The sequence below is a fragment of the Microcaecilia unicolor genome, chromosome 10 (genome assembly GCF_901765095.1).
Source record: "Microcaecilia unicolor chromosome 10, aMicUni1.1, whole genome shotgun sequence".
NCBI lineage: Eukaryota > Metazoa > Chordata > Amphibia > Gymnophiona > Siphonopidae > Microcaecilia > Microcaecilia unicolor.
The window spans coordinates 16,683,998-16,697,394 of NC_044040.1; the positions used below are offsets into that span (position 1 = coordinate 16,683,998).

The 13,397-nt window shown below is 43.6% G+C and overlaps 1 protein-coding gene across 3 annotated transcripts in view; it reads left to right on the forward strand.

The window, feature by feature from the left end:
* LRGUK (leucine rich repeats and guanylate kinase domain containing) overlaps window positions 1-13,397 on the forward strand; it is a 77,760-nt gene that overhangs the window by 15,556 nt on the left and 48,807 nt on the right. For all 3 annotated transcript variants that reach the window (XM_030217064.1, XM_030217065.1, XM_030217066.1), the window contains one exon: window positions 12,825-12,949. In XM_030217064.1, the coding sequence (XP_030072924.1) occupies window positions 12,825-12,949 (125 nt within the window). The remainder of the gene's footprint in view (window positions 1-12,824; window positions 12,950-13,397) is intronic.

The following is a 13,397-nucleotide window of genomic DNA, read 5'->3' on the forward strand; positions in this document are numbered from 1 at the left end:
CAGATTCTGTGAGGAGAAACATAGTACAGCTCAACCCCATTATAATGCAAATTTGCTTATCACACGATGTGGCTCCCGATTTGATTAACAGGAAATGGCATGATGCCACAACGCTGAAGCCGTCTCCACCCACTCAGAGCGAAAGGCGCTAACACAGTGAATAATCAGGAGTGAGGATTCAGTCACTGCATTTTTAAAGAAGCTAAACCTAAAAGAAGTTTTTTTTTACATTGGTGGTGAACAGGACAAATAAATGTAGTTGTACGTTCAAATGTCATCCTTTGTGCTATCTCGTAACACAAGTTGACCCTGTTTATCGGAAATCCATGCAGCTGTCATCTTATATATGTTAATATGGGGGCAGGGGACTATGATTAGAAGTGGAAAGCACCCATTAGTTACTGATATGTGTGTGTGTGTGTGTGTTTTTAATATATAAAACTTATTTTTAACATCACAGACAAAACTAAGAAAATGTCATGCAGATGAATTACATAAGGTATCTATAGTGTGACATACAAGCATAATCAGCAGAAGAAAGAAAGTGTGTAAGTCATCGGTGAGGCCCCACTTGGACTATTCTGTTCAGTTTTGGAGGCCGTATCTTGCTAAGGATATAAAAAGACTCGAAGCGGTCTAGAGGAAGGTGGTAAAAATGGTATGGGACTGACACCAAAAGGCATATGAGAAGAGACTGGAAGACCTGAATATGTATCCCATAGAGGAAAGAAGGGATGGGAGATAAGATACAGATGATTATATGCTTGAAAGGTATTAATACATAACATAGTAAATGACGGCAGAAAAAGACCTGCATGGTCCATCCAGTCTGCCCAACAAGACAAACTCATATGTGCTACTTTTTGTGTGTACCCTACTTTGATATGGAAGGGAACATGGAAACCTAGAGGACACAAATTGAGGTTGCAGAACGCTAGACTTTAGGAGTAATGTCAGAAAATTCTTTTTCATGGAGAGGATGGTTGATGTCTGGAATGTCCTCCTGAGGGAGGTGGTAGAGACAAAAGCAGTGATGGAATTCAAAAAGGCATGGGATGAACACAGAGGATCTCTAATTAGAAAATGGGTGGTATAAAAAAACAAAACTTAAATGGCTACAAGTGTGTTGATATGTCGAGTGGCGCTTAGATGGCGACAAAAGACCTTGCGGAAATAATAACACTCAGGAGCCAGTGAAGGTGACTCAATATAATGATGATGCTGTATGGAAGGTTTATTGATCAGCAATAACAACTCGATATGGCCGTGTTTCAGCCCACTGGCCTGCCTCAGGAGTCTATGCATAAGAACATTAAAATAACATAAATTAAAGAAAAATAAATGGAAAAAATATAATATAAATGACAAAATGGATTCAGGTAGGCTGGAGTGGGCTTTGAAGGGCAGCTTCAGTAGTTGGAGCATAAGGACCATGGTGGGCGGACTTCTATAGTCTTTGTCCCAGAAATGCCAAACAAAAACAGACCATGATCAAGTATTTTATGTCACATTCTTTGTTGATTTAATCATGCATTGATAATGAGTGTGACTATGGATTGTTCAGGTCTTTATGTGCTGTCATTTAATATTTTTCTAACCCTATATAAATTAGAATGAAGCTCTGGAAAAAAAAAACACACAAAGCAGAGACTTGATCCATCATCTGCTGCGTTGGAAGTTCCCCCTGCTTGCTTGCTTGCTTGCTTGCTTGCTTGTGAAGCATGCAAACTATGTAACTTGTCACACATGTACAAGTAATCCCAGTTCTTCTAGGAGCAGAGTCCTGTGCTGGAAAAGTATAATAAAGACACTGAGGGTTATAAACATGAAAAGGGAAACCACTAAGGCTATTTGTGTTGGTGACAAGGATCTGCTGTTCCATCTTTGTTTTTGTTTGCCGGTCTAGTACTTAGAGGTAGCCTGACATGCACCACAAATCACCGGCTTCAGCTTCAATTGAAATTCAGAACATGAACATGGAATTTAGAATACGACATGATACCAGGTATAACCAGTGGGAAGCACAGCATGTGAGCAGCCTAAGCAAGTTGTGCTTGATAAATTACAAATAATTGGTAGCGTATCTATTTTTTATGAATTATAAAGTAAGGCACTCTTTGTGTTTCCATCCTCTGTGCTGAACAGGTTCTTTATTACAATATAGAGCAATTTTTTCAAACTTGGAGTACCCCCCTCCCTCCTCCCAGTCAGTCTGGTTTTCAGAATAGCTATAATAAATATACGTTAGATCATTTGCGTGCACTGCCTCTATTACATGGGTATAAAATGCTTCGTGGAACGGCCGAGTAACACTGATACAGAGAACAGAGCCGAACCTGTGTGTGCCAGGTACTTCCATCACTACTCTGAGGACAGAGTGCAGCTTTTACAAAAAGTCTGGCAACACTGCCATGTAGTATTGCTTTTGGATCAACCTTCCTCTCTCTCCCCAAGTCTTCAAGAGCTGCAGCCACGTTACTTTCTATTAAAGGGTAGTGCTGGTGAATCCCTCTAACTGCCTCAATACTGTTCTGAGGTGAAGTGAGGGCAGAGTGACCAGCTGTAGGTAGTGGTGGGGGACGCAAAGAGGCTTATTTTCGAAAGAGAAAAACGCCGAAATTCCGACCTAAATCGGGAGATGGACGTCTTTCTCTTGTGGGTGCCCAAATCGGTATAATCGCATAAAGTTGACGGGGGCGTGTCGGAGGCGTGGTGAAGGCGGGACTGAGGCATGGTTATCGGCTGAGCAGAGATGTGCGTGCTCGGCCGATAATGGAAAAAAGAAAGGCGTTTTCAGAGAGAATTTAGGTCACTTTTGTTGGACCCGTTTTTTTCACGAACAGGTCCCAAAAAAGTGCCCTAAATGACCAGATGACCACCGGAGGGAACAGGGGATGACCTCCCCTGACTCCCCCAGTGGTCACTAACCCCCTCCCACCAAAAAAAAACGAATGTTAAACACTTTTTTCCCAACTTGTAAGCCAGCCTCAAATGTCATCCCCAGCTCCATGACAGCAGTATGCAGGTCCCCGAAGTAATTTTAGTTTAGTTGGTGCTGCGCGGGACCCATGCAGAGAGGAAAAATCGGAAGAAAAAAAAAAAAACAAGCAAGTGCAGTCAGGGACGTCTAAATTACCAGGATAGTAAAAGGGGGAATCGAACCAGCAACCTTCTGATTACAAGCTCAGTGCTCTAGCCAGTGAGCCACCTTATTCAGGTGCTTAGATGTTCTTTCCTTTCCATTAAGTCCCTCCAAGTTTCTGTCAGCCAATCACCGCTGTTTAGCTGACACAGATGTCAGCTAAATGAGCTGTGATTGGCTGACAGAAACTTGGAGAGACTTAATGGAAAGGGAAGGACGTCTAATCAGTGGTGCACTGGCTAGAGCACTGAGCTTGTAATCAAAAGGTTGCTGGTCCAATTCCCCCTTTTACTATCTTTTAATTTGGACGTCCCTGACTGCACTTGCTTGCTTGTTTTTTTTTTTCTTCCGATTTTTCCTCTCTGCATGGGTCCCGCGCAGCACCAACTAAAGTAAAATTGCTCTGGGGACCTGCATACTACTGTCATGGAGCTAGGTATGATATTTGAGGCTGGCATAGAGGCATCTCAGGGGGACCAGTGCACTACGAATGCTGGCCCCTCCCACGACCAAATGCCTTGGATTTGGTCGTTTTTGAGCTGGGACGCTTCGGTTTCGATTATCGCTAAAAAACAAAAACGCCCAGCTCAAAAAACGCCCTAATCCAATGTATTTTCGAAAAAAAAGATGGACGTCCATTTTTTTCGAAAATACAGTTCGGCCCGCCCCTTCACGGACCCGTTCTCGGAGATGGACGTTTTTACAAATGGGCGTTCGCGTTCGATTATGCCCCTCAAAACGTCCTGGTGGAGGGGCGGGGAAACCCGTATTATCGAAACAAGATGGATGTCCATCTTTCGTTTTGATAATATGGTCAGGGACGCCCAAATCTTGAAATTTAGGTCGTCCTTAGAGATGGTCGTCCCTAGACTTGGTCATTTCTGATTTTCGGCGATAATGGAAACCAAGGACACCCATCTCAGAAATGACCAAATGCAAGGCCTTTGGTCATGGGAGGAGTTAGCATTCGTAGTGCACTGGTCCCTTTGACATGCCAGGACACCAACTGGGCACCCTAGGGGACACTGCAGTGGACTTCATAAATTGCTCCCAGGTACATAGCTCCCTTACCTTGTGTGCTGAGCCTCCCCACAACTGTGCACCACTACAATAGCCCTTTCAGGTGAAGGAGGGCACCTAGATGTAAGTACAGTGGGTTTGTGGTGGGTTTTAGAGGGCTCACACCACCACAAGTGTAACAGGAGGGGGGGGGATGGGCCTCGGTCCGCCTGCCTGAAGTGCACTGCTCCAGGGACCTGCATACTGCTGTGATGGAGCTGAGTATGACATTTGAGGCTGGCACAAAATATTTTGAAAGATTATTTTTGAGGGTGGGAGGGGGTTAGTGACCACTGGGAGAGTAAGGGGAGGTCATCCCCAATTCTCTTCGGTGGTCACCTGGTCAGTACAGGCACCTTTTTGTGCCTTGGTCGTAAGAAAAACACGACCAGGTAAAGTCGTCCAAGTGGTCATCAGGGGCACCCTTTTTTTCCATTATGGGTTGAGGACGTCCATGTGTTAGGCACGCCCGAGTCCCGCCTTTGCTATGCCTCCGACACGCCCCTACTACTACTACTACTACTACTACTATTTAGCATTTCTATAGCGCTACAAGGTGTACGCAGCGCTGCACAAACATAGAAGAAAGACAGTCCCTTCTCAAAGAGCTTACAATCTAATAGACAAAAAATAAGCAAATCAAATCAATTACTGTGTACAGGAAGGAGGAGAGGAGGGTAGGTGGAGGCGAGTGGTTACGAGTCAAAAGCAATGTTAAAGAGGTGGGCTTTCAGTCTGTGAACTTTGGCCATCCCTGCAACGGAAAGCAGTTGGGGACGTCCAAAATCGGCTTTTGATTATACTGATTTGGACGACCCTGTGAGAAGGACACCCATCTTCTGATTTGTGTCGAAAGATGGGCGTCCTCTTTCGAAAATAAGCCTGATAACCAGTTAAGTGCTGCTGAGTATTGGCGACTAGTCCCGACCTACCAATTTAACTGGTTAATGGCTGTCTAAATCGTTTTGAATATCGGCCCCAGGATCTCAAGGAAGACCATAGAATCAAAGTATAGAGAATTTCCACTAAAAACAAAACTTCAATGCCTTTTACACTTCAAAAACTATAAAGGCATTTAGGCTGAATGGGGCAGGAATTGTAACCCTGAAAACAAAGGCAATGATTGTAACCTGCACGGAACAGTTATAATCCTAAACAAAGGCATGGAGGAGATGTAACCTGCATGGAATGGCAGGTACAGCCCTAGCCACCTTACTGGGCAGATTAGTAATAACTATGTTATTTATAGTAGATCACAGCTAGCGGTGGCCACATTTTGTACTGGGTTCAGTAAATGGTGCTCAAAAAACAGTGCCAAAAAACCTCACACAGAGCACTGTTCTATAAAATGACGCTGCGAGTTGGGTGCTGTTTATAGAATAGTGGTTAGAGCTGATTTCCATGCCAAACTTTGGTCATGAGGGTTTACACCAGCTGGAACCTGGTATAAATCTTGGCGTGTAACGTAGATATGGATTCCATGGAATTCAGTAATATTGCGTGCATCTTTAGTGTATGCCCCTGATCCGCCCATGTCTCTTCCGTGGCCACACCCCCTTTTGAGTTGCATGCTATGAGATTTGCACACGGATCTTTGTTTTAGTGTCCTGACCTTTACAGCCAATCCTTTTCGTTTCTTTTTAACCATTTTCCTCATTTTATTAAAGTCACTCTTTCGAAAATGCAGCTACAGTAGATTTCCTTTGCAGGTTCATACCAGATGGTAGCTCAGACTTGATCATGTTATGATCATTGTTTCCCAGGAGACCCAACACCGCCACCTCTTGCACCATTCCCTGCATGCCACCAAGGACCAGATCCAAAATGACTCCCCCTCTTGTCGGTTCTTGGACCAGTTGCTCCAAGAAGCAGTCATTTATTACATGTAGAAATTTTATCTACCTGGTGCTCCCTGATGTAGCATTTATCCAGTCAATATTGGGGTAATTGAAATCAAAAAGCATTCATCTCTCTTCTATTCAGAGTGTTGCCATCTGCCTTGCAATTTAAAAATGTGGAGAAAAAAGACTCAGAAATATTAGGGCTTTAAGACTTACATCTACAACTGATGAAAATGTTAAAAGCTCCCCTTCGATCATTGGTCACAGAAAAAAAACACATCAGCCAAAATGTCCATAGTATAACTAAAGGCAGAAGTGTCCAAAGTCATTCATCTGAAAACTGAAAAAGCAGGAGAAAATCCCGAGAGGAAATCACTGTTTCACCATTATTTTTATTTTTTGTTACATTTGTACCCCCACTTTCCCACTCATGGCAGGCTCAATGCGGCTTACATGTATGTATATTCAGCACCATTATTATGGCATCTTCAGGGGAAACTGGCAACTGACAAACACTCAAAATCACCAATAGAAAAACAATGAAACCCAGATGTTTCCAGCTTTTTGTACATACAGAACCTGTGCCAATTTGATGGGATGGAACCAGATTGTCGGCGCTGTGTATGACTGGTAGCGCTATAGAAATGATTAGTAGTAATTGGCATACTCACTATTTTGAGCAATCCTCTATGAACAGATTGGTGCAATTTGAACTTTTAATTTTTTACGCTTTACCAGTGGGTTCTGTGCTATATTCAGTACAACACGCTTATTGCCTACAAACACACACCTTCTTCCTTTCCTTTTTTTCAGGAACCGACCTTTCTGCTTTACGTACATCTGAAATATCTCGTGCTGAACGGTTTCGTTACATAAAAAAAAGCAAGTGTATTGCACTGACATAGGTATTTATCAATTCTTTGTATATTCTTGTCTGCTCGTAAAGAGTCAGAATATTATGTGAATGAGGATGCCTTCTCTTGTTTGCACTGAACAAGGCCCCGTTGTTAGTATTTTTACACTGAGAAAACATAGGATATGTCTTCCTGGTGATGGTAAATACAGCCTGCCTGTGCTTGTCTGCATTTCAGCACACTATGATAACATTCTGCAAATGGAAAGGTCATTGCAAGTTTTATGACAGTTGTACACAGAGGCCTCCTTGACCAGATTATAAAGGAGTCTCTTGAGTGCAAACTGGGAAAGAAAGCAGCTTACTAAGGGCTGAATGTACTACAGTTTTGTGACTATGGGGAAAATACATAGTACATCTGGCCCTAAGGCAGTAACGCCTCGCAAAGCAGTGGCAGTAGCCATTAATAGTCTCAAATCGGTTGTTATGTGCTAGATGACTGAAAATTGTGTATTGAGCTATGAACTGGAAACTGTAGCTTGATAAACTTTGTGGCTTGAAATAGACGGGCAGTATAGTACTTTTAAAGGGATGGCGACAGAGTTTTAAAAAAATAAAATGCAATTAAAAAAAAATTCAGAGCAGGAGCTTTTACATTAATTGTTATATCACATGTCCACAGGGCATCATATTGTACAAGTTCTCAGTGACAATATGTATATATTGAACCAGGTGAGGGCAGTGGCGTAGCCAGAAGACAATTTTTGGGTGGGCCAGCGGGTTGGATGGGTGGGCACTACAACCCCCCTCCCCCCCACACACACACACAAGCGCGCAGCACATTTAAAGTTATCGGCGCTGCCTCCACTCACCTCCCACCGTAGCGCTGCCTCCTCTCCTGCACTTCATGGTCTCCGTCTCCCACCCCCCGCGGCAGCGCTCTATCGGCGCTGCCTGCCTGACAGCTGACAGATGCGGCGCGACGACGTCCTGCTCCGGGACCTTCCCTCTGCCGCGTGCAATCCACCCTGCGTAAACAGGAAGTTGAATCAACGCAGCAGAGGGAAGGCCCTGGAGCAGGAGGACGTCGTGCCGCGTCTGTCAGCTGTCAGGCAGGCAGCGCTGACAGCAAATTGAAAGCGGTGCCGTGAGGGTGGGAGACAGAGACCGTGAAGTGCAGGCAGCGCTACAGTGGGGGTGGGAGAAGGTGAGGATGGGCCTAGAGACGAAACTGGGTGGGCCTGGGCCCATCCAGGCCCACCTATAGCTAGGTCCCTGGGTGAGGGGGCAGTGCTGGTGGCAGGCAGTGGTAGTCAGCAGGTGTGGGGGGGGGGGGGGGAGTGGCAGTAGTGAGCAGGCAGGGGTGCATTTTATTTATTTATTTAGATTTTGCTCACACCTTTTTCAGTAGTAGCTCAAGGTGAGTTACATTCAGGTACTCTGGATATTTCTCTGTCCCAGGAGGGCTCACAGGGAGGGTTAAGTGACTTGCCCAAGATCACAAGGAGCAGCAGTGGGATTTGAACCGGCCACCTCTGGATTGCAAGACCACTGCTCTAACCACTAGGCCACTCTTCCACTCAGCAACATTCCGTGTAGAATCTCCAATAATAGCAACATTCCATGTTCCACTGCACTAACCACTAGGCCACTCCTCCACTCCTGTTTGCCCCAGGCCTAGGTTTGTCTGTTGGAGGCCCTGCTGTATTACCATGGTTGAAAAAAAGAAGGTGCAAGTTCTTTCGTTCTTAAAATTCCCAGAGTGGCCACGTTTTGCCTTCAGACTGTGTCGGGGTAAAAGTTCATATAAAATACTAGGATAGTGGTAGCAGTACCCTATGCTGTGCCAAAAAATGTGATCGTCTTTGGTTTCCTGATAAGTTTAGAACAGACTCCTAACTTTTACCCATAAAGTAGATCACACAGGTCATCCTCAATATTTCTCTCCCATCGCTATTGTTTACATCCCCTCAGGCCTTCTTTGTTCTGCACTAGGTTTCTGGTTGTCTGTTCCCTCTCCTCCTTATTCCTTATAGGATATGTGGGCTATAAATATTGATAAACAAATAAATAAATAAAGTTCCCGTCTTGAATCCTAGTGGTTAGGGTGGTGGACTCTGGTCCTGGGGAACTGAGTTCAATTCCCACTTCAGGCACGGGCAGCTCCTTGTGACTCTGGGCAAGTCACTTAACCCTCCATTGCCCCATGTAAGCCGCATTGAGCCTGCCATGAGTGGGAAAGCGCAGGGTACAAATGTAACAAAAATAAAATAGATACTATTGGAGATTCTACATGGAATGTTGCTACTATTGGAGATTCCACATGGAATGTTGCTACTATTGGAGATTCTACATGGAATGTTGCTATTCCACTAGCAACATTCCATGTAGAAGGCTGCGCAGGCTTCTGTTTCTGTGAGTCTGATGTCCTGCACGTACGTGCAGGACGTCAGACTCACAGAAGCAGAAGCCTGCGCGGCCACATTGGTGATCTGCAAGGGCCGACTTCTACATGGAATGTTGCTAGTGGAATAGCGTCACAAAAGAGAGGGAATACAGTATACAAGAACAACCAAACAAAGCAAACACTGGGCCTTCAGGATTGAGAAAAATGTATTTCTTTATTTATAATGGAGACCCGACACGGTCCGTGTTTCGGCGTACAAACGCCTGCATCAGGGGTGTGGTCCTATTTGCATTCCATTTACGCCTCGCATTCCAGAGCCAGGTACTAGAGACTGCAATGGCCCAGTGCTGAAGTGCGCATGATCCCATGGTTACACGTAGGACCACACCCCTGATGCAGGCGTTTGTACGCCGAAACACGGACCGTGTCGGGTCTCCATTATAAATAAAGAACTACATTTTTCTCAATCCTGAAGGCCCAGTGTTTGCTTTGTTTGCTAGTGGAATAGCAACATTCCATGTAGAATCTCAAATAGTAGCAACAGTGGAGGAGTGGCCTAGTGGTTAGGGTGGTGGACTTTGGTCCTGGGGAACTGAGGAACTGAGTTTGATTCCCACTTCAGCTCCTTGTAACTCTGGGCAAGTCACTTAACCCTCCATTGCCCCATGTAAGCTGCATTGAGTGGGAAAGCGTGGGGTGCAAATGTAACAAAAAAAAAAATAGTGTGTTCTTTCTAGCCCCTAACCCATTTCCACTTCCTATTCAATTGGAGCCATCTTTCATTAAAGTTAGGTCTGCACTGAAAGCCCACCTTTATGCCCAAGCTTTCCTGATGCAGCAGACTTGTGACCTGCATGCCCTTTCTCACCTTCCCATTACCTATTCCTACCGTCTTGTCGACTGATGGCATTCCTTTCCCTTTCTGTCTAAAAGCTTTGAATATGCGTAAACTGCTTTAACGTTCTTTGCATGAAACACAGTATACTAAATTGCAATAAACCATAAACAGATCAGCTGGTAAAGAATTCCAAAGCGTTGATCCTGTTACAGAAAAGCATGTGAGTGAGACGAGTAAACACTGGTCTTCTAATATTAGCATCCTCAGGGGACATTAATGCTTCAAAGATGCTGAAATACAACTTGGTGCACTGTCATTCAAGATTTTATGCACCAAAGAAGTGCTCTTTAAATGTATTTCTGGACAAAATCTGCAACCAGTGTAGAGAAAATAAGATGGGGGTAATATACATAAATTGACATGCTCCTGTCACCACACTTGCAGCACTGTGCATTGCGTGCAGAAAGCTGCATTAGGAAGGCCCATTTATCTAGCCCTTAGATTGTAAGCCATTTGGGGCAAGAAATGCATTTAATCTTGAGTACAGGCTTGGAAATGTGAGTATTTAAATATCAAATCCTAAATCCTCCATCCACTCCCCTGCCCTAATATTCAGAACCTCTCTTTCATAAACATACACCAACTGTGCCCTCCCTCCCGCCTGAATCTTCTCCTTTTCTCGCCATTCATTTCACCTTTTCCTCTTCTGATGTCTCCCTTATGTTTCATGTTTATTGATATTTGATATACTACTGCCCAATCAAAAACCCAAATAAAAGAAAAAAAAAAAAGCCAACCAGATATAGGAAAGAGTATGCACATACAGGTTACCTTGAATAAATATGTGAGGGTCTGAATGAGCTCATTTTTAAAATCATGTCACCTGAATATCAAGTGGCTTGTTTCTTTATTTGCGTTCTTGCCTACATCCTTGAATAAGTCTGTTCTCTGACTTGTTTTGACAGCGGTTTAATTGTAACGTAGAAGGAGATGTGAAAAGCCAGAGGTAATTTAACCTGGTGGGACTTAATTAGATAGAAAATTCTTGAGCTAGAGATTATTACGCTTGTAAATTTTCAGAATAATTGTATGCATTATAGTTTACTGTACATTGTATAATAGTTATATTGCACTCTCGGGGTACACGTTGCTGTGTACCTAAATGATATGGTCATAAGAGTGTCAACCCTGGCAATCTCTATTCAAGGACAGAGAAGGTCATAGTTCATTGTATAAAAATAGTAGTCAAGATAGAATATTTATTCCTGTCCTGTGACCCCCAGCTGATATCTGCTTTAAAATTCCTTTTAATATTTTGGGAGCACTTTGATTAGGCTTTGGAACATGCATCTCCAAGTAAAGGATCAGTGTCCTGTGGTCTGGGTCAGGAGTGAGACAGAAGGCAGATCTCATATACTTCTGCTTAATTTGGAGTACAAATGCTGAAGAGCTGTAAGGTTGAGTCTGTGGATGATACCAAAATCTGCAATAGGGTAGACGCCCCTGATGGTGTGAATAATATGAAGTAGGACCTAGCAAAGCTTGAAGAAATTTGGCAACTAAGATTTAATGCTAAAAAATGCAGGGTCATGAATTTGGGCTGCAACAGTACAGTTTAGGGATGAAGAACTTTTGTGCATGAAAGAGGAGCGAGACTTGTGTGTGATCCTATGTGATGATCACATTAAGGTGGCCAAATAGGTAGAAAAGGCAACGTCGAAAGAAAGATGCTTGTGTGCATAGTGAGAGGAATAGTCAGTAAGAAAAAAGAGATGAGGATGATGCCTCTGTGTAAAAGTCTGGTGAGACCTCATTTAGAATATTCTGTACAATTCTGGAGACCGCACCTTCAAAAAGATAAAAACAGGATGGAGTTGGTCCAGAGGGTGGCTACTAAAATGATCAATAATCTTCATCATAATGCGTATGGGTACAGACTTAAAGAGACTCTGAGGGGACAGCTCTGTCCTCCAGCCCCCCGGCTGCTAGTTCCTTGTTCTTAATACATAGCTCTATCTACACACAATCCACCAAAAGTCCACAGAGTCCAGCCAGTACCTTCAAGGGGATCCTCTTCTTCCAGCTGCCAGGTCTCCATCACCTCTCTCTTCTCTTTCCTTTCACAAACTCAAGTAGGTATAAGGAGGTTGATTAGCTTATCCACCCCTTTAGGCTCTTCCCCCTAATTCCAGGCAGGACCCAGCTCATAACAACTTACACCTGTTTCTAGCCCAGGACTCTCCTTGGTCCTAGCAACCTCCATCTGGACATTCCCCTACCAGCTCCCCTGGTGGACTCCTCAATAATGACATGACCTGGACCTTTTCCCCCATTTCTATGGGACCAGCGCCCTCTAATGGCCTACCCAGGACAGTACAGCCCCTTATTCTTCACACTATCTAGACTAGATTGTGAACACACAGGTAAGGACATTCTATTATATGTTTCTGTAAAGCACAGCGTACATCCGGTATGTGCAGTATAAATGATAAATTTCACAACCTACCATTTCTCAATATTATTTTTATTAGAATAGTTCTACTTATATGAACCTTTGAAATGCAAAACATGTCAGGTTATTCTTCCATTTAATTAAGACAGAACAATGTTGTAAATGACTATAATTTTTGTCTTTGCTAATGAAATATTATCTGCATAATTTTCCTTAACCTTCTGGTGCACAGGTAATAATATATCAGAAATCAAAGGCTTACAGAATTGCAGTAGTCTAACCTACTTGAGTATGGCATATAACAGAATCGCTGAGATTAGTGGGCTGACAAATTTATTCATCAAAACCCTCTGTCTGGTGAGTCAGACTCCACAATGTAAAAAGTTATATTAGCTGAGATGACATGGACAAAGCCTGCGGCTCAGACCATAATACTGTGAACTACACTGCAGGAGGTTGAAAAGTTTAAGCCAGCAGAAATTGGGCATGTTTCAAAGGCAATACATTCTTTTCTGTGGTAGAAGAAAGCCATCTGACTGCTGTGATAGCCACTGCAAGCAATAACATGGCACTCCGAATGATTCAGCAGAGATGTCTCACCAGCCTTCAGTGCTGATTGTGAACGTTTCTGATGTTATCAGAGCATAATGTCAGGGTAGGAAAGTTTATAAAATGAGGGAACTAAAAAGAAGAGGATGGGGATAGACTGTATAAATAGAAGGCACTGCATGCTGTGCTCTTAGACACGTGGAGGGGCATTTTCGAAAGAAATGTCCAAGTTGCGATTTGGATGTCTTTGCAAAAT